General features: G+C 61.5%; 2 protein-coding genes across 6 annotated transcripts in view; both read right to left on the reverse strand.

The window, feature by feature from the left end:
• Window positions 1–29: 29 nt before the first annotated feature.
• Window positions 30–4,872, reverse strand: HPS1 (HPS1 biogenesis of lysosomal organelles complex 3 subunit 1). Of its 4 annotated transcripts, none has more exons than XM_063339343.1 (18): window positions 4,696–4,872; window positions 4,477–4,614; window positions 4,249–4,391; window positions 3,915–4,023; window positions 3,553–3,713; window positions 3,375–3,477; window positions 3,170–3,274; window positions 3,009–3,078; window positions 2,832–2,899; window positions 2,086–2,253; window positions 1,835–2,011; window positions 1,696–1,763; window positions 1,441–1,563; window positions 1,270–1,335; window positions 916–1,060; window positions 704–817; window positions 488–570; window positions 30–244 (listed from the first exon to the last, which is right to left on the reverse strand). In XM_063339343.1, exons 1-18 carry the CDS (start codon window positions 4,792–4,794, stop codon window positions 82–84), a joined length of 2,103 nt encoding a protein of 700 aa, XP_063195413.1. In that variant the 5' UTR covers window positions 4,795–4,872; the 3' UTR covers window positions 30–81. The 4 variants fall into 4 exon arrangements, 3 of the variants coding, with proteins under 3 accessions (XP_063195413.1, XP_063195412.1, XP_063195414.1); XM_063339342.1 differs by having other exon boundaries at window positions 3,170–3,277; XR_010071695.1 differs by having other exon boundaries at window positions 188–244; window positions 2,163–2,253; window positions 3,170–3,277.
• A 496-nt stretch (window positions 4,873–5,368) lies between these two features.
• The window catches only part of HPSE2 (heparanase 2 (inactive)), a 112,277-nt gene continuing 101,166 nt past the window's right edge, over window positions 5,369–16,479 (reverse strand). For both annotated transcript variants that reach the window (XM_063339899.1, XM_063339898.1), the window contains 3 exons: window positions 7,241–7,386; window positions 6,132–6,278; window positions 5,369–6,049 (listed from right to left, as the gene is read on the reverse strand). In XM_063339899.1, the coding sequence (XP_063195969.1) occupies window positions 5,884–6,049; window positions 6,132–6,278; window positions 7,241–7,386 (459 nt within the window). In that variant the 3' untranslated portion in view covers window positions 5,369–5,883. The remainder of the gene's footprint in view (window positions 6,050–6,131; window positions 6,279–7,240; window positions 7,387–16,479) is intronic.

Below are 16,479 nucleotides of genomic sequence, written 5' to 3' on the forward strand. Positions count from 1 at the left end.
AGACACCGAAAAAGCAACCCAGGCACTGGGAACATCCACAACACCCGCTTTAATCCCAGCCCCCAGGTGGCTGAAGGCAGCTCAGAGCAGGGGGATGCGGGAGGGCTCCCAGAGACGCCGGGCCAAGTCGCAGGCCTGCTGGACCACCAGCTCGGAGGGGATGATGCCCAGGTGCACAGTCAGCAGCTCGTAGCACTTCACCACCTCTGCCTGGTGGTTCTTGCTGTAGTAACGCAGTAGCTTCCTGGGAAGGAGAAGATGGGGGGGCTCAGCAGGTGCAGTGCAGCCTGGCATCCCCTTTCTAACCAGCTTCTCCCTAGCAAGTCTCTGGCAAGGACACAGTACCTGTCCACCAGGCTGGGGAGACAGGCTGTTGCAACCCCAGTGACACTGCAGCCCTGGTACCACCCAGCATCACTCACGGGGACTCCCATGCCAGCACAGCCCCGGGCCCTGGTGCCAAACCACAGGGCTGGGGACTGCTCACCTGTAGTAGTCTCCTGCCAGCATCCCGATGGGAGCGGAGTCATCGGAGAGAACCGGCACCTCCATCACCTCCAGCTTGTAGCCCTGGGGAGAGATGACAGCAGAGGGTGGGAGCAGAGAGGGGACTGCCGAGGAGCCGGCTGTGCCCACAGCCCTGCTCCCTGCCCGCAGGAGCTGCTGGGGGAGAGGGGCTCAGCCCCTTCCTCGCTGCACGTACCAGCTCGTTCTCAAACCAGAGGAAGTAGGAGCAGCAGTAGTCTCCATCCTGCAGCACGAGCGTCGTGTAGCCCTTCTGTAGGTATCGCCGGGCCAATGAGATCAGGGACCAGACCTAGGGGACAAGGAGCACCTGAAGCCTGAGCAGAAAACTCTCTAACCGTCACCCCCTCCTGTGGTCCCCATCCCACCCCCCCGCCCCATGAGCAGTACCTTCCTCTTGATGAAGGCGGCCAGGGGGCCCTTGCCCAGCTCCGAGCTGGACTTCTCTGTCACGCTGAGTGATGGTGCCATCATCTGCCCAGCTGTGCGGTCCACATAGATGAAGTGCACCAGGCCAGGAAAGTCCTCCAGGTACGTGTGGTGGAGGTTAAGGGTGTCCAACAACTTTGGTGCCCTTCCAGGACAGTCCCTGAGCCTTGGGGAAACCGCTTTTGCCCACCACACTCCTCCCCTCGAGCCTGGTGCCAGGGGGACAGGGTCCTCCCCCTCCCACCTCTCCTCGCCGGGCTACCCCCCAGGGACCTCTCCTCGCTGGGCTGGGCTCCCAGCCGCAGGGACGGGTATGACACCATGGTGATATTGCGCCTGCTCTTCACCAGCAGAAAGTCTCGCCAGTCCAGCAGCTTCTCCCTGCCGAAAAGAGGCACGGTGAGATGCTGGAACCCCCCGCCAAGCTCCAGCACAGCTGGGTGTGGGGCAGCCCTCCGGGGATGCCGGCCACCCCCATGCACTCACCTCATCAGCTTCTGGGCACGGTCCCGCAGCCCCTGGGACAGGCTGTGGCTGGCAGAGGCCAGGAAGAGCTGGCGGTACACGGAGCAGAGCTGCCGCTTCACGTTGGCCACTGCCTGCAGCAGCCTGAGCCAGGAGACACAGATGGTGCTGAGTTTAGTGCCTGGGTCCCCAGTGCCGCAGGGACAGCCATGCTGTCCCCCTGCTGGGAAAGTTCCCTGCCTCCCTGGATACTTTCCCCAGCCACCCCGTACTCACTCCAAGGAGCTCGCAGGCTCGCTCCGGGAAAATATCTTGTTTTTGAAGTCCACCCAGGCGTTCTGCAACTAGAGAGAGACAGGGCTCAGCGTCAGGCTGCGGGGACCACAGGACAGGGTCTTTGTGTCCCCACTCCCACCTGGATGTCCTGCCCACTCAGCTTCTTCACAAACTTGTCCATGCGCTGCCGCAGCTCGGCCAGAAATGGGTAGGAGCGTGGGGCTCCCGCCTCTGGCCCCTCTTCCAGCTTCTTCTCCAGCACCAAGAAACCATCCAGCAGCTGGTACAAGGTGACGGCCACCTGGGTTGTGGGGCCCTGCCGGGGAGAGGAGAGGTGGGTCAGCCAAGAACCATCCCACCGTCACTTCCCTCACCTTAGAGGCAGCTCACCTTGGTCAGGAGGACAAGGGAGATGCCTGGCCAGAGTGGGAGGCAGTGCATGGTGTGTGGCAGCAAGGGGCAGTAACCTTCCCGCAGGCTGGCATCCAGGAAGATCCTTCTGGGGTTTGAAGCTTCAGGGACCAGAGGTTCCAAGGTCTGAAGCAAGTCCTCTGCCATCTGGGGAGAGAGGGGAGATGCTCAGCCCCCTGTGGGGATGAGACAGCCTGCACCGACCCAGGACGCTCTGGAGGGACACCAGAAAGCTGCAACCAGGCACTGATGGAGCTGAGGGAGCTACGCGGCAAAAGATCAGCAGGGAGGGAAGTGCCCAGGGACCCCAAAAGAGCAGCAGATAGAGGGGAAGCCGCCTGCAAAGACACAGGTTGCAAACACCTTGCACCAAGGCCAGCACTTGGATGGAGTGTGTGCGGCTTTGCAGCATCTGGCAGGGAAGCAGCCCAGAAAGCCCAGAGGCAGCAGAGGGAGACACCAGACTGCTCTGAGGCAGCCCTGTCCCCTCTGTGCCGACAGCTCTGGACAGGGAGACCGTAAGCAACGCCCCAGAGAGGGTGGCCAGAGCTATCACAATTATGCACAACATGAGGGATGCAGGGCACACCCCCAGCCCTAGAGCCTGGGACACCCACAGCCCCAGCACAGCAAGGGACAAGTGACAAGGACCGGCGACTGCAAAGAGCACCAGGACAGGCTGAGAAGACGCAGAGCCAGGAGGGACTGCAGGACCCCTTGCTCACCTGGATTTCTGCAGTGTCTGCCTCCCCGATGCCCAGCGTCTCAGCGCCCTCCGACCAGCTCTCACTGCCTGCAGGGAGCATGGCAGGTCGCCCTCCCCACCAGCCCCCCACGCAGCCCCGGAGCCTCCGTGGGGCTGGGGGGTGTGGGGCAGGGCTGCTGCCTGGCTGGGCACTCACCCGTGCTGTGCTCGCCTGGTGAGGGCTCAGGCGTGTAGTAAACCTCAGGCACGGATTGATCGTCTGTGTCCTGCCAGCAAGAACAGCTGGGTCAGCGATGGGAGTGACACAGGCTGCCCAGCCAGCGTCCCACCCCGCAGCTCCCGGTCCCAGGGACTCACCTGGTCATCCGAGTCCTTCTCTGCAGCTCCATGGGAGCCAGGGCCACTCACAGGGATGCTCTCGCTTCTCTTGGGTCCCTGGGGGAGCACCTTCCCTGCTGAAGGCTTCTGAAAAAAGGGGAAAAAAATTAAAGCCTGGCCACCAAGGCATCACCCAGCAGGGCCACCCCGACCTGCTGCGCCCCAAAGCCCTGCTCTGGAGCACCTGGGGGCCGAGCTCCTCCTCGGCACTCTGGCTGGGGTACAGGTCCTGCACCAGGAGGATGAGGATGAGCAGGTCAGCGGGGCGGATGGAGCTGGCATTGCGGCTGCGGGCCAGAGAGGGACGGGTCAGCCGGGAGGGTGAGCAGCTGCCCTGGGGAGGGTGGTGGGGCTGGGCGCACCTGGAGTAGAAGGCCAGCAGCTTGGTGTGCACCAGGAGGAAGGCATGGCCCACCTCATCCCCGCCGCGCTCGGGGCTGGTGTTGATGTACTGCACCACCTGCCGCTCCAGGAACTCGATGCACTGCTCGCACAGCTGAGGGTGGATCAGACGCTCCACGGCCTGGGGTGTAGGTGGAGGGGATGGCTGCTGAGCCCCCCCCAGACCCAGCCACACAGCCACAGGGGCAGGTCTGAGCCTCCACTGCCCCAGGAAGCTGCCCCAAAGTCCCCAGTCCAGAGATCTTCCCCGCATCCCAGGACTCTACACAGCCTCGCACCACTGGGACACCCCAAAGGTGGGCGACACCCCGGGGGACAGTACCTCCACCGCAAAGCTCTGGTCCTCCTCCCGCAGGCGGCTGTAGGTCTCCAGCAGACCCCGCAGCAGGCTCCAGACACGCTCCCGCTGCTCCGAATCGGCCGGCCGCAACCTGCAATAGCCACAGAGCCTGAGCCAAGGGCCGGCCATCACCTCCTCGGGTGGGACGGGCACCCCAAAACCCAGCTGCAGCCCAGCAGGCAGGTCCTGCTGCAAAGGGGGGGTCCCAGCTTGGAGACACCCACTCCCACCCCCCAGGTCTGCACGAAGGCACCACTCGGCAGCTGCCCCGGCACCGCGGCGTGCCAGCCCATGCCGGCCGGCTGTGCCCGCTCACTCCTTGCGGACGAGGTGGGAGTCGAGGGTGACGAGGCCGCAGTGAACCTCCACCAAGCGCCGCAGCATGAACAGCATCCGGCGCAGGTCGTCCTCGCTCTCCGTCCCGTCGCCGTTCACCGCGATGTACAGGCAATCCCCGAACTGCAACCGGCAGCGGGGTCAGGATGGGGGGGGTCGGTGTCCCCGGTCGGGGACAGTCGGTCCCCGGTGCCGGCGCCGTCCCTACCATGTGCAGGACGTGGAGATGCCGCCCGCCCTCGGTGGCGAAGCAGGTGTAGGTGTCGGCGAGCTTCTCCAGCAGCGCGGCGCAGGAGATGATGAGGGGGGCGAAGAGGGTGTTGAGGCTGTCCTCCAGCGCCGGGCTCTGTGGGCACACGCTGCGGGGTCAGCGCCCCCCCGCCACCGCGCACCCCGCCGCGAACCCTCCCGCCCCGTCCCGCCCCACCTGCCCGCCGTGGGGTGCCCGCAGCCGGCGGAGGAAGGCGCCATCGGCCCAGTAGAAGAGCAGCTCGGCCGCGCTGCTGGCGATCAGGACGCACCGCATGGCCCGCCCCGACCAGCGGCGGCGGCGCGGGGGCACCGGGACCGCGCGGCTCCGCCCGCCCCGCGCCGCTTCCTGCTCCGCCGCGCGTGACCGCCGCGCCCACGCGCGCAGCGCCCCCACCGGCCCGGCGCGGGCCTGCACCGCGGCCACCGGTCCAGGTCCCGCTCCCGGCCCTGATCCCGGCCCCGATCCCGATCCCGATCCCGGCCCCGGCCCCGGTCCCGGTCCCGGTCCCGCTCCTGCTCCCGGCTCCGGCCCCGGCCCCGGCCCCGGTCGCGCTCCCGGCCCCGGTCCCCGCTCCCGGCCCGCGGCGGACAGAAGACGCCGGCGCGGTTGACAGCCCAACTTTATTACACCTCCGGTAGCGCCTCGGCGCGTCCCGGCTGCTCCTGCCCGCCACACCGGGCAGGACACACTCACGGCCCGGCCCCGCCTCCCGCCGCTCCGCACGCCTCCGGGCCGTATAATTTAATTAGCAACATTTCCAGACGCGGACCCCCGAGCCCCGCCCGGGGCGGTCCCCGGCTCCCCCTCCCTTCCCCCCGCCCCCGCTTTCTCCCGGCCCGCCCCGCCCGCAGCATCCCCGCGCCGGTCCCCGCCGGGATGGCGGCAGCAGAGGGAGCTGCTTCCATGCTCTTGTTGCACCGGCAGCGCTGCCCGCGCCCCCCGAGCAGAGGACAGGGGGACCCGGCTGCTGGAGGGGTCACCCTGAGGGGCAGCGGGACCGGGGACACCGGGGGAGGGTGCCCACGCCAGGCACACCACCCCGGCCCTCCCCATCAGCCGGTGGGCACCGGCCCCCGGGTGCCTCTCGCAGCTTGCCGGATGGATGGCGGCAGGCCCTGCAAATTTGCCGTCGCACCGCTCCGGCGGGATGGTGGCCAGGGCCAAGCAGAGCTCTGCGGTCGCAGGGCGGGAAGAGGGTGCCAAGCCGGAGGGCATCCAGGGTGCAAGGAGGCAGAGGGCACGGCGCGGTGCCTGCCCGAGGTGGCCCTGCTGCGAGGCTGTGCGGGCTGCCGAGGAGGCAACGTGTCCTGGGGAGTGCGCGGGGACAGGAGCGGGGCCGGTGGATCCGTTCTGGGCCACGGGCTATCGGTACCGGCAGGCCAGCGCGTTCACGTTCTTCACCACGTAGAAGCTCATGGTCAGCGGGGGGATGACCAGGGTGCGGCCGGCACGCAGCGGACGAGGCTTTAGCTCGGGGAGGGTCCCGTCGTCCACCATGGCCAGTGGCTGTCCGTTGAGCTGGACCGACCTGTGGGATCAGGAGAGGGTCAGGACGGTGGCATTGAGGACATGGCGGCAGTGGCAGCCCCAGCCGCCAGCATTGCACTTACTTGGAGTGGAGCCCGTCCTTGCCATAGGGCTGCAGCAAGTACTGGTGGACGATCTTATCCCGCAGCGTCCCCGCCAGCTTGATTTTCTTCCGGGAGCGATGCAGGTTGATGATATAAAGGGTGATGGACCCCCGGACGTAGTTGTGGCTGCAAAGGGGAGAAGGGGAGCTGAGGGGCGCATTGACATGATCCCTGGGAGCATCACCTCCAAGAAGAGGTTTGGGGGTCTCTGCAAGAACCGGCCTCATGCAGCCATCCAGAGGGGACATCGCCGTCCTGGCAGCCCCTCCACAGGGAGATGCCACCTCCCCATCACAAATCCCAGCTCTGCGATGACACCTTCCCAATCTCCCCCTCTCCTCCTTGGCCAGGGTGGCATGGCTCAAGGGGGTGCCACAGGGGTGTTGGTTCTGGGGCAGTCCCCACCAGGGCCTCGCAAGGAGGAGGCTGAGAACGGAGGGGAGCTCTGTGCGTGAGTGGCGTCTCCCCCCGCTACCCTGGGCACCAAACTGACAGGTCCAGACACTGATCCTCTGTCCCTGCCTAATCAGGCAGCCCCAAACAAAGGCTATAAAGCACTTTGCACCTGTCAGTTACTGGACAAGGTTTCCTACCGAGCTGGAGGCATGTTGAAAGCATCTGGACTGTGTAAAGAAACAGTCTCTCCTCCTCCACAATAGCAACTTGTGTCTGCGGAGGAGGTGGCTGCCCCCCCCGGCTCGCTGGGGCGCTTTCAAAGACCTTATCAGCGAAACAATAACCAGGCCGGGCTCCCCGGCAGTGCGGCCCGGCGGGTAACCCGACCGACCGGGGGCCCCTCGTGTGAAATCCACTCCCTTGATCTCTGCTGCCGGGGCTGCCCGCTGGCCACCGCACCAGCCCCGGCCGGCCCCATTCCCAGGCATGGGCTCGCCGTGACTTTCATCAGAGGCATCGCCATTCCTGTGCGCTCCCTCCACTGCCACAGCGGCCAGTGCAGCGCCCGAGCGAGTCCCCTTGGGGAACCAACCTTGCCTTGCCAGAGCCAAAGCCTGGGCTCCTGCCCCAGCTCGATGGTCCCCATCTCCTGGGGGTCCCCCCCGCTGCAGCCTCCAGCCTCCCTCGCTTACTTGTGGTAGCTGGTGCAGTGGGCGTAAATGCGGAGCTTGTCGCGAATGACTCTGCCGGGCCGAGGTTTCCTCTGGAGACCGGCCACGTGGATCGCCAGGACCTTGGGACCGATGAGGCGCTTGTAGAGCAGGGACAGCCAGTAGTCCTGCGGGGCAGAGGGGACAGTCAGCAGCACAACGGTCTCACAGTGGGAGTGGGCAAGAGAGGCTGGCTTCCGTGCTTACAGCCTAGCAAAATTTTGGGATGTTGGGATGAAAACGTCGTGTGCCAGATCCCTGCCTTGGGGTGAGCTAGTTTTGTGCAAGCCAAACCAAAATGGCACCACTGTTGACAGGAAAGAGACTAAAGGAAGAACACATTGCTCTGCCCGGGCTGAGAGACACCGATACCCTCTAAAGGAGCTCAGCTTTTGGCTGGGCTGTGGAGCATGGGGAGCAGCATGGAGGTCCTGCCCCATTCGCATGGACCAGCACGTAGCCATACTGTGGCCCTGTTCACCAGCTCCAGCTGAGCTGAGGTGTGATGTCCTGGAGCAGGCAGGTCGCCCTCCACCCCACTCTGTACATGGGGCTGGAGCCCACCAGAGCTCTCCCGTACTCTCCAGCTCTGCTCATGGCATGCTGGCTTTGGTGACTGCTGAGGGTGCTCTAATTCCCAGAGGTTTTTCTCCTGTTTTAAAGCCTCCTGTGGAGTTAAGCACCCATGAACATAGCGCGGGGAAGCCAAGCGCTCAAGAAGTAGGAAATGTTCAGCCCCTGCACACATGCGTTAATGATGCAGCCTTTAATTACGTCACCACATACTACTTTTTCCCTCAGGGCACGGCCTCGCTCGGCACACAGGATGGGCCCCAAGCCCCGGGGAGGGAGGCGAGGCTGTGCAGTGACGGAGGCCACTGCCGGCAGGGCCCCCCCCTCATCCGCTGCAGAAGCTGGGAGGTGTGCAGTAAATGAAGCAGGGTTGTGGGAAGGGAAAGGGCAGTCTCAGGCCCTCGCCTGCCGTTCTGCAGGATGGGGCTTCAGCCCCGCTGCTGCTCCGGGCACCCTGAGTGATGCTGGGGAGATGGAACCTCTCAAGCTGCTTCTCAGGGTGCTGCCTGTGGATGTGCTGGGCACCACCTGGGTGCTGGGCCACCTCCTCACACACAAGCACGCTGGATAAACCCACTCTGTGCAGGCCAGACTGGCGGCCCCAGAGGGATCATGTGTCCCAGGGCAATTGGGATGATCCCCCCAACCCGTCACCAATGTAGGAGTCCCATCAGTGATGGTCATGCTGGCACCAGGGACTGCTCTGCCCAGCAGCATCTGACCCACACAGTGAGGATGACCCGCTGTTGATGCGGAAAGGAGCATGGAGCAAACACCATGTGGCACTCTGTACACTGCCTGGGGAGGTACAAGGAAAGCCCTGCGGGGTCAGGATAGTGCCAGGAAGGGGTCTGCCACCCCAGCGGGGCATGGAAGCCGGGAATGGAGTCTCCAGGGCCCCAGGCTACAGGGGAGGATGGGCAAGTGGAAGCGCAGATCCCTCACACAGGTACAGGTATCCATCCTGTGGGTGGGAAGCCTTCATGCAGCCCCTGATTAACATGCATTTTGGATGAAGAGGCCAGCAGATGAAACACAGAGCAATGCTGCAGCAGCAACCGGCACGAGGAGAATACCCACCGGCCAGACCAGACTGCTGGCCCCATCCTCTCTCCAGCCCAGCTCAGCTGACCAACCAGTTCCAGCAGCGCTGGCCTGGCCTGGCCTGGCACGGGGAGATCCAAACCCATTTCCCACTTTCTGGGTAAGTTTTTGCCACAGCCCTAGAGGAAAAGCCGCCTCCTGCTCTCCTCTCGCTGCTCCCAGCCAAAACCACGGGGCGTTGTGCCACACCAGCCTGGTAACTGCTTCCCTTGCAAACCCCAGGCTCCAGAGGGGACGCGAGGGTGAAGAGAGAGGCTTGTGCACCCCGAGGAGGCTCAGCCCACAAGGCCAAAGCTCCCGGGGAGGATGAGCTGCAGTTGCCCAATACTACAGACATGTGCCATCCCTGTGGTGCATGCCACCGTCCCTGTCCCTGCTGGCTGGCGATGCTGCCCCACACCCTGGGGACATCCCCGCCGGCACCGTGCCATAAGGGCTGTGCCAGCCCACCCAGCTCGGGCTCACGGCAGGCGGGAGAAGCAGTGCCCGGCACACTGCCAGCTCCCTGGCGAGCCATGCCGATTAGCAGGCGTCATTAGATGAGTAATTACTTGGGTTTACGGCGAGGCCAAAGGTGAGCACAGATGGCAGTGTTTAGCCCCACAGTTGTGAATTAAAAGTAAATGAGGTCAGTGCTCCGGGCTACCTGTCAGCTCAGGCTCTTAGGCCACCTTAGGCATGGGATGACCATGGCTAAGCGTGAAGTATTTTGGTGCAGGCAATGCCCCCAGGGCAGCACGGGGACCTACTCGTCCCTCCACCATCTGCAGGAGGCGAAGGGATAGCAGTGATTTTACTTTGCCTTGCTGGCAAGGCTAGCTCCAAAGTCTCCGTTTTGAGAAGGATGTGGAAATACACAAAGAGAGTTCAAAGGAGGGCCAGAAAAACGACCTGGGGCTGGAAAAGGAGCCGTTCAGCGCCGGCCTCAAGGCACTTGAGCTCTTCAGCTTACTGCAGGGAAGCACTGAAGACAGCTGCAGCTTTTCGCGTCATCGCAAGCCCGCTTGTGTCGGGGGCCAAAATCATGTTACTTGCAATAAATTACCAGGAGCTGGTGACACCGAGCATTTGGGTGATGAATTACACGCACACCTAGCACGATGGAAACAAACCCGCCGGGTGCGGGCACTTCCCCCAGCTGGGCTGGTGCTCTGGGGCTGCTCCTGCCACTGGCGTGAGTGAATCCCAGTTAGAATCACACGTGGGATGTTGGGCACCTGCAGCCACTGCCTCCTCTTCAAACGGTGACCAGCTTGGGAAGCAGTCACTCTTGAAACTGATCTTGGCTGCAACTGGGGTGGCTTTACCACCGATCAGCGACCTCTCCCCAGACGCCTGGCAGCGGCTGGCACTCCCTCCCATATGGTAAACCTCGTGCAAGTGTGGACCCAGGCTGGCAGTACCCAGCAGGCAAAGACAAGCACCCACTTTTCAGTATGGTTCCAGGCATCCCGGTGGAGGCAGTCCCAGTGATCCCCTGGGAGATGCACGGCTCCAACCAGCACAACCGCAGAAAGGATTTGGCTTTTGGAGTCAGGGAGGGCTCCCGTTGTGAGGACTGAGCCAGCAATACAGCTGTAGCGGTAGAGGAGGAATAACAGACAGGAATCTGGTCCGCTATTAGTCCCCTGGGAGTTGAGGGAGCTTTCTTGCTTTAATTACTTTGCAGACCCATTAAGCAGTGCTGCCACTGCAGCCCGCGGAGCTGCAGGTGAGAAGCACCTGAAGGCAGAGCCGTCCTGCGCCCCAGGAGGTCTCCTGGCCCCGACCCCTGATTTATGGGCAGGAAGGGCCCTTGTCTCAAGCGAGCTGATGCGCAGAGCTCAGGCCAGACACGTCCACTGAGCACCAAGGGGCCAGTGAAGACCCACGAGCTTTCCACTGGATGGGGAAAGCCCAGAGGGCTTTGCGCACTTGATCTCTTTGCACATTTTAATTCATTGCAGGAGGTTTTAGAGACTTCAGCTTTTGGAAACAAGGCTCATTAGGCAGACCCTCAGACAGACCTATTAACCGGACGCCCTTGTCTCCAGAACCATTAGGAAGGGCGCAGGAGTGTATCCCCACGCTCTCTCCTAGAGGCAGCGAAGCAGCTTTACAGCCCGCCCGAGTTTGTTCAACTCCATGTTCACCAGATGCGAGAAGATGTTGCCATAACCAGAAAACTGGAGTAACAGAGCTGTAGCCCTTCGATCTCCTGGGAGCTGTAACCGGCCAAGGCAGCTGAACTTCAAATGAGCAGGCACAGGCTGGGGCTGCCAGGGCACGGCTCTGTGTCCCCGTGTCGCCAGCAGCATCAGCTGGCTGCTGCCCACCCTCCTCCTCTTCCTCTTGCTTCTTCCCTCTTCTGGAGTTGCCCAAGCTCTTCCTCCGTCCCTCAGGCAAGCTCGAGTTTCAACAGCCTGTTGTAGATTGCTCCATTCCTGCACCTTCATCTGTGTTTTTCCACAGTCCAAGCAACCCGCGCGGCGATAAGGGCTGGCTGGTCTGCCTTCCGTACCCCACAGGACAGAGAGCTTCACTCTTTTATCCCTCTGTTGAGCCTGATGGTTTGTTTTTGGCAAAAACATCTTCCAGAAAAGTAGTGATTGTGGTTGTGAGGGCTTGGAAGGATGGAGAAGCTGCCACTTTCCAGGGAGTCTGTTCCAGCGGTTAAACATCCGCACTGTTAACAATCCCACTCCTTATTTTCAGCTTGAATTTGTCTGGCTTCAGCTTCCAATCAGTGGTTCTTGTTCTTTCTTTTTCTGCTAGATTAAAGAGATCCTCAGCATCCAAAGCCTTCTCCCTCCGGAGGTCCGTACATCCTGTTCAAGCCACGGCTGGTCATTCCTTCAGCAAGGCTGGACTGATGCCGCTTTTAACGTTATCCGTGAGTTTCATGTGCTGCTTGGACTATGGGAATTTGAGGCTTTCTCACCCAAATCCTGTCCAAGGTCCTGTGACAAGCAGAGCAGGGCAGACCCTCTCCCCAAAGGGAAAATTTGCTGAAGTCAAAATGATCTGCTCCAGGAGCTGATGCTGTCCTCACGAGCTCACATGCACCCATCCTCGGGGACGTGAGTTGTTTGCCATTTTGCGTGTGCACCCTCCTGGCATGGAGGTCCTGAAGAGCTGAGGACTCGGTGAGTGGTCTCCTACAACATTTGCTGCCGTACTGGGGGAATTTGAAGGTGTGCCCTGAGCACCACGGGGTCTATGAATAGGGAACAATGCTCCTCCTAGTCCCTAATGAGGGGGATTCAGGTGGACCGGACTGCCAGGAGCCAGCGGTGTGAGCTGGAGATGACAGACCCTTGCTTTGATCCAGGCACCTTCACCTGTGAAAGGATTGGCCAATGCTGCCCAACTCCTTTCTTGCTTAGACTCAGTCCCCGCAGACGCCCACCCACCAGTCCCCTGCGGCTGCTGACATCTCTCCCTGGGCATCCGTTGCTTTCACCGGGCTGATCCCCTTCCTTCCTGCTCTAACGGCTGCGAACGCCTCATCTCACACCACTCTTTCCTGCATCGCCTTCCGCCTTCACATCTTCCCAGCAGCTTTCTCTGCCGGCAAGCGGTCTACAGATGAAGCATGGCATGGGGCTGGGGGGGGCTGCCAGTCCCGCACCCCTGTGCCTTTCGGCTAAGGAGGGAGAAGAGAGGAGGCAGGCAGGGCGAGGGAGGGTGATGGGATGTCAGCCGGTGCAGGAGCGGCTCTGTAGAGCAGAACAGTCGCTGCCGTGGCCGTGTTGTGCACGCTGTGTGCTTACCGGGCTTATGGCAGGCTGGGTCTCCGTCAGGGAAAGGAAACCAGGTCATATTTTGCAACGGCTCTGCAAGGAGTCCCAAAGCGCAGCACGTGGGGACAGCCCAGATAGCCGCTCCCACTCCCAAATAACCTGCTAACATGTGTGCACACATGGGGTTGGAGAGCAGCTTTCTCATCCACTGGTGCCAGCAGCACCACAAGCTCCTTGTTCGGGCTGAGCATCAGCCGTTCGTCCCACAGCCTGGGGTCTCCCCGAGCTGTGCCAGAAGCACAACCCGTCAAGCCTCTGATGAGCATCACGTCTTCCCAGCCTTCAAACCATTGCACCCTTTGCTCAGCCCCTCTCCCATGTCTCTGTCACTTTTGCTCTAAAAGGCCAAATACTGATACTAAGGCAAAATTCCTGCTGTGGGAGCGGCAGACACAGGAATTGCTGCCAGGCACCGGTGGCACCAAGGGGACAGCCTGCTCAGGCACTGGGAAAGTGGCCTGTGGGAAGTGGCCCCTGCCTACCGCTGCCCTTCACAAGCTGGTCCCCAGCCAGTGTCCTCCACCTTCCCAGGGAGCTGAGCAGATGGAGGGACAGCCAAACCTCTCCTTTGTCATCACCTCTCCCCAGCAGGGTCCAGGCCATGGAGGCCGTAGGAAGGGAGCAGAGTTGCTGTTATCAGAGGACTTGGAAACCAAATGTGACTTCTTTGCTGTTTTCTGTTCTGCTGCTGCTTTTCACCATAATGCTACTTTCCTCTGCTCCACCAGCGAGCACCAACCCACCCTGGGAAGGGTCTTGATGTCCCACCTCCTCCACAGCCCCAGGATGGCTCTGTCACCAAGGTGGGCAGGCCCGTCACTAGCACAGTGCCTCCGGGAGACATGGGCAGTGGCTGTGTCCATCCTTCCATGTACCAACTGCTGCTGCTGGTCCCAGCTGGACCATGTCTCTGCCCCAGTCTCCAGTGCAGGAGGAGCAGCCTGGCTCCGGGTCTGCACAAGCCCTGCAGCGCCGGCGCGTGGGTGCCAGAGCTGCTAGCCACAGCACGGCTTTGATGCATTTGAGACTCCAAGCATACACACTTCAGAGACATTTTTTATGGTGCACTAAGAGGGAAAGGCCTCTTAACCCGCCGTGACAGCAAGCAGAGTTTAGGCGCTTTAAATCTGTCTCCTTGCTCTCAGATAAAACGAGCCTCAGAGCAGAGTTAGAGCTCCTGGAAGGCTGAATGCAGCGAGGGTGCAGAGAGCAGAGGATGCCACAGTCCTTGAGTACGACCATGGTTGAAAGGACAAGGCAGCGGAGGGGATGCCCTGCTCAGACCTGCTCCAGGCGTTCATCCCCAGGCTGGCTGGGAGATTTCTGCAGGGCACCATTTCCACTCTGCCCTTCAGCAGGCCGTTCTCCAGCTTGACATCTCCTGGGACAGCCTTTCCCCCACGCACACCTGAACTGCCCGGGATTTCACCCCTCCTTCCCGCAGCCCGAGCGAATATCCCGTACAGACAGCTCCTGCCTGTCCTCGCCTCTCCCACCCCTTCCCCGTCTGCAGGCATCTCTCCCGCCAGAGCCAGTGCAGGGCAGATGGGGGTGCCAGACACCCGCGCGGCAGATTTATGGCCATCAGGAACAGTTTCCATGTGCGTGTGAGCTCCATTGGACCCGCTCCCTCCCTCCACCCCATGTCAATCCCAGGTTTGGGACCGTGACCCTGCTCCCGCGCCACCCACGGCACGCAGCAGCCCAACCCAGCCACCCTCTCCGTGACAGTGACCCCAGAGCCGAGGGTCCCCGCCGGCGGGGGGGGACACGGCAGCCGCAGTCCTGGCCCTGGCAGCTCGGCCGGCTGCGGTGACTCAGTGCTGGGCGTGCAGATGGGCCGGTGCAGCAGCGGGGCTGAATTCCCCCATCCCTGCAGCCAGCTGGCCGGGCTCGGCGGTGGGAGCAGGAGCGCTTGCGGGAAAGGGCTCTCTCCGTACACTTCCCCCTACTGATGCCGAGCCTTCTCTTCGTCTCTTGACACTTGCCCAGCGCAGCAGCCGGGTAGCCACTGTGGGAGTGGATGGCAGGATGGGGATGGGGCAGGTGGGTGAAGACCTGGCCCCCACAGCAGCTGGGGGAGAGGCACCGTCCGGGGAGATGGCTGGGACCTCCAGCTGCAATTAGCAGTGCCTCTGGCCAAGCCAGCTCAGCTAATGAGCGCACCGGGGAGTTCATACGTGCGGCAGGCGGAAGCTGGGGGGCCTGCTCCTGCCCCTGGCACCTGGTGCAGCATCTTGCTGGGGAGTCCCTTGCCTCTGTGCACCCAGAGACCGGGGGGACCAACTGGTGCCCCACTGGGGAGGTGCTGGGACAGGCTGGGCAGGCGCCGTCGGTACCAAATGGCCAGGTGCAGCCCAAGGGTACGTTTCACACCACGGCTCTGCCTTCAGGATCCCAAGGGATGCTGGGGACGGTGGCAACCTGGCACCGGGCTCGTTCACACCAGGGCTTTTATGAAAGCCCGGGTAGAAAGGGGACAGATCGCTAAGGGCAGACCTGATGCGAGCCCAGGGTCCTCCCTCCTCCAGGACAGACAGTAACTTTCCCATGGAGCTCCTCAGTGCCTTTGGGCTAAGCAAAGGAGGTGAAAAATTACCTGCAGCATCCAAGCATCCGACCACGGCACCATCAGGCACCGACCTCTGCACTGCTGCGATGCTTTCTCAAGGACATCATCAATTCTCAGGCAATATCACACTGTCTTCTACTACCACAGCTGAGCAGGCAGCCCCTGCCGTCGCTTCACCCTGTGATCCCTCTGGGCCTTTCTCATGCTGCGTATGAAACTTATATGCAGAAAGGGAGTTTTAGCATCTAACCTAACCCAGGACAACCAAGTATCTCGCCGTCCACAGTCTTGAGGAGAAGGTCCAAGAGGAGCCACAGCTATCAGGAGATGGAAGCCTGGATTTCAGCATTGGCTTTTCCATGGGATTTGCATTGCTCTGGCCCTGCCTAGGAACATGCCCGAGTTTTTCCAAACGTAGGTATAACCTTACAGCACTGTGCATTAAGGGAGTAGAAATTACTACCAAGGACGGATAAAAAAGGAGGAGAGTGCCACATGGAAGAGCGTACAGAAAGGTCTTTAACATGCTCTAACAATCTGAAGAGAAAGCTCACGCCTACCTGGGGGGTTCTGCAATGAAATAAATGTATTGCATGCCTCTGGACTGTTTCAGAGTGATATTAAGGAGAGATGGAGTATGGACACTGCGTGCCTGAAATGAGCCTAGATCTGCGAAATGCCAGACCGGCATTTCAAAGGCACTGGCCTGTGAAGGGCGAATATCAGTGCTGCTCCTGCCCTCCTTTCCTCCGCTCCCCGCTCCCACACACACGTTCAGACGGGTTTAGGTGCAGGCAGGCAGACTGCCGTACCTGCGAGAAGGCTTTATTTGAAGGGCTTCTCAAGCACAAGCCATGCAGTCAAGCCCTGAGTATTATACAGCTGGCTGCCCCAGTCACTCGGGAAGAAAAAGCACTCTAATGATATATGGAAAAGTTATCCCCAAAATAACAAGGCATTAAAACACTTGAGATCAGTTGTATTAAGGTCGGCAGGAGCGTTTCTGATTGCCTGATCGCCCAGCCTGATAGCCTCCATGCCCAGGCCAGGGGAATCTTGTGTCACCCAGTTTCTCCTGTTTTGGTCCCCATTAGTCCAGGAAGAGAAACTTCTTTCCTTGGATCTGCACCTGGAAGGAGGATCAGAGACGCACCTCTGCACCACCTCCGAGGAGAGGGTGCATGGGCAAT

Source organism: Chroicocephalus ridibundus, chromosome 6, assembly GCF_963924245.1.
Source record: "Chroicocephalus ridibundus chromosome 6, bChrRid1.1, whole genome shotgun sequence".
Taxonomy (NCBI): Eukaryota; Metazoa; Chordata; class Aves; order Charadriiformes; family Laridae; genus Chroicocephalus; species Chroicocephalus ridibundus.

Bases quoted from the DNA above. Each gene is read 5' to 3' on its own strand.
- HPS1 (XM_063339342.1), bottom strand. From the start codon at position 4,794: ATGCGGTGCGTCCTGATCGCCAGCAGCGCGGCCGAGCTGCTCTTCTAC. The intron at 4,615-4,695 runs GTGGGGCGGGAC...GTGTGCCCACAG, and splicing joins GGGCACCCCACGGCGGGCAG to AGCCCGGCGCTGGAGGACAG. The intron at 818-915 runs GTACTGCTCATG...CTTGTCCCCTAG, and splicing joins CCGCCTTCATCAAGAGGAAG to GTCTGGTCCCTGATCTCATT.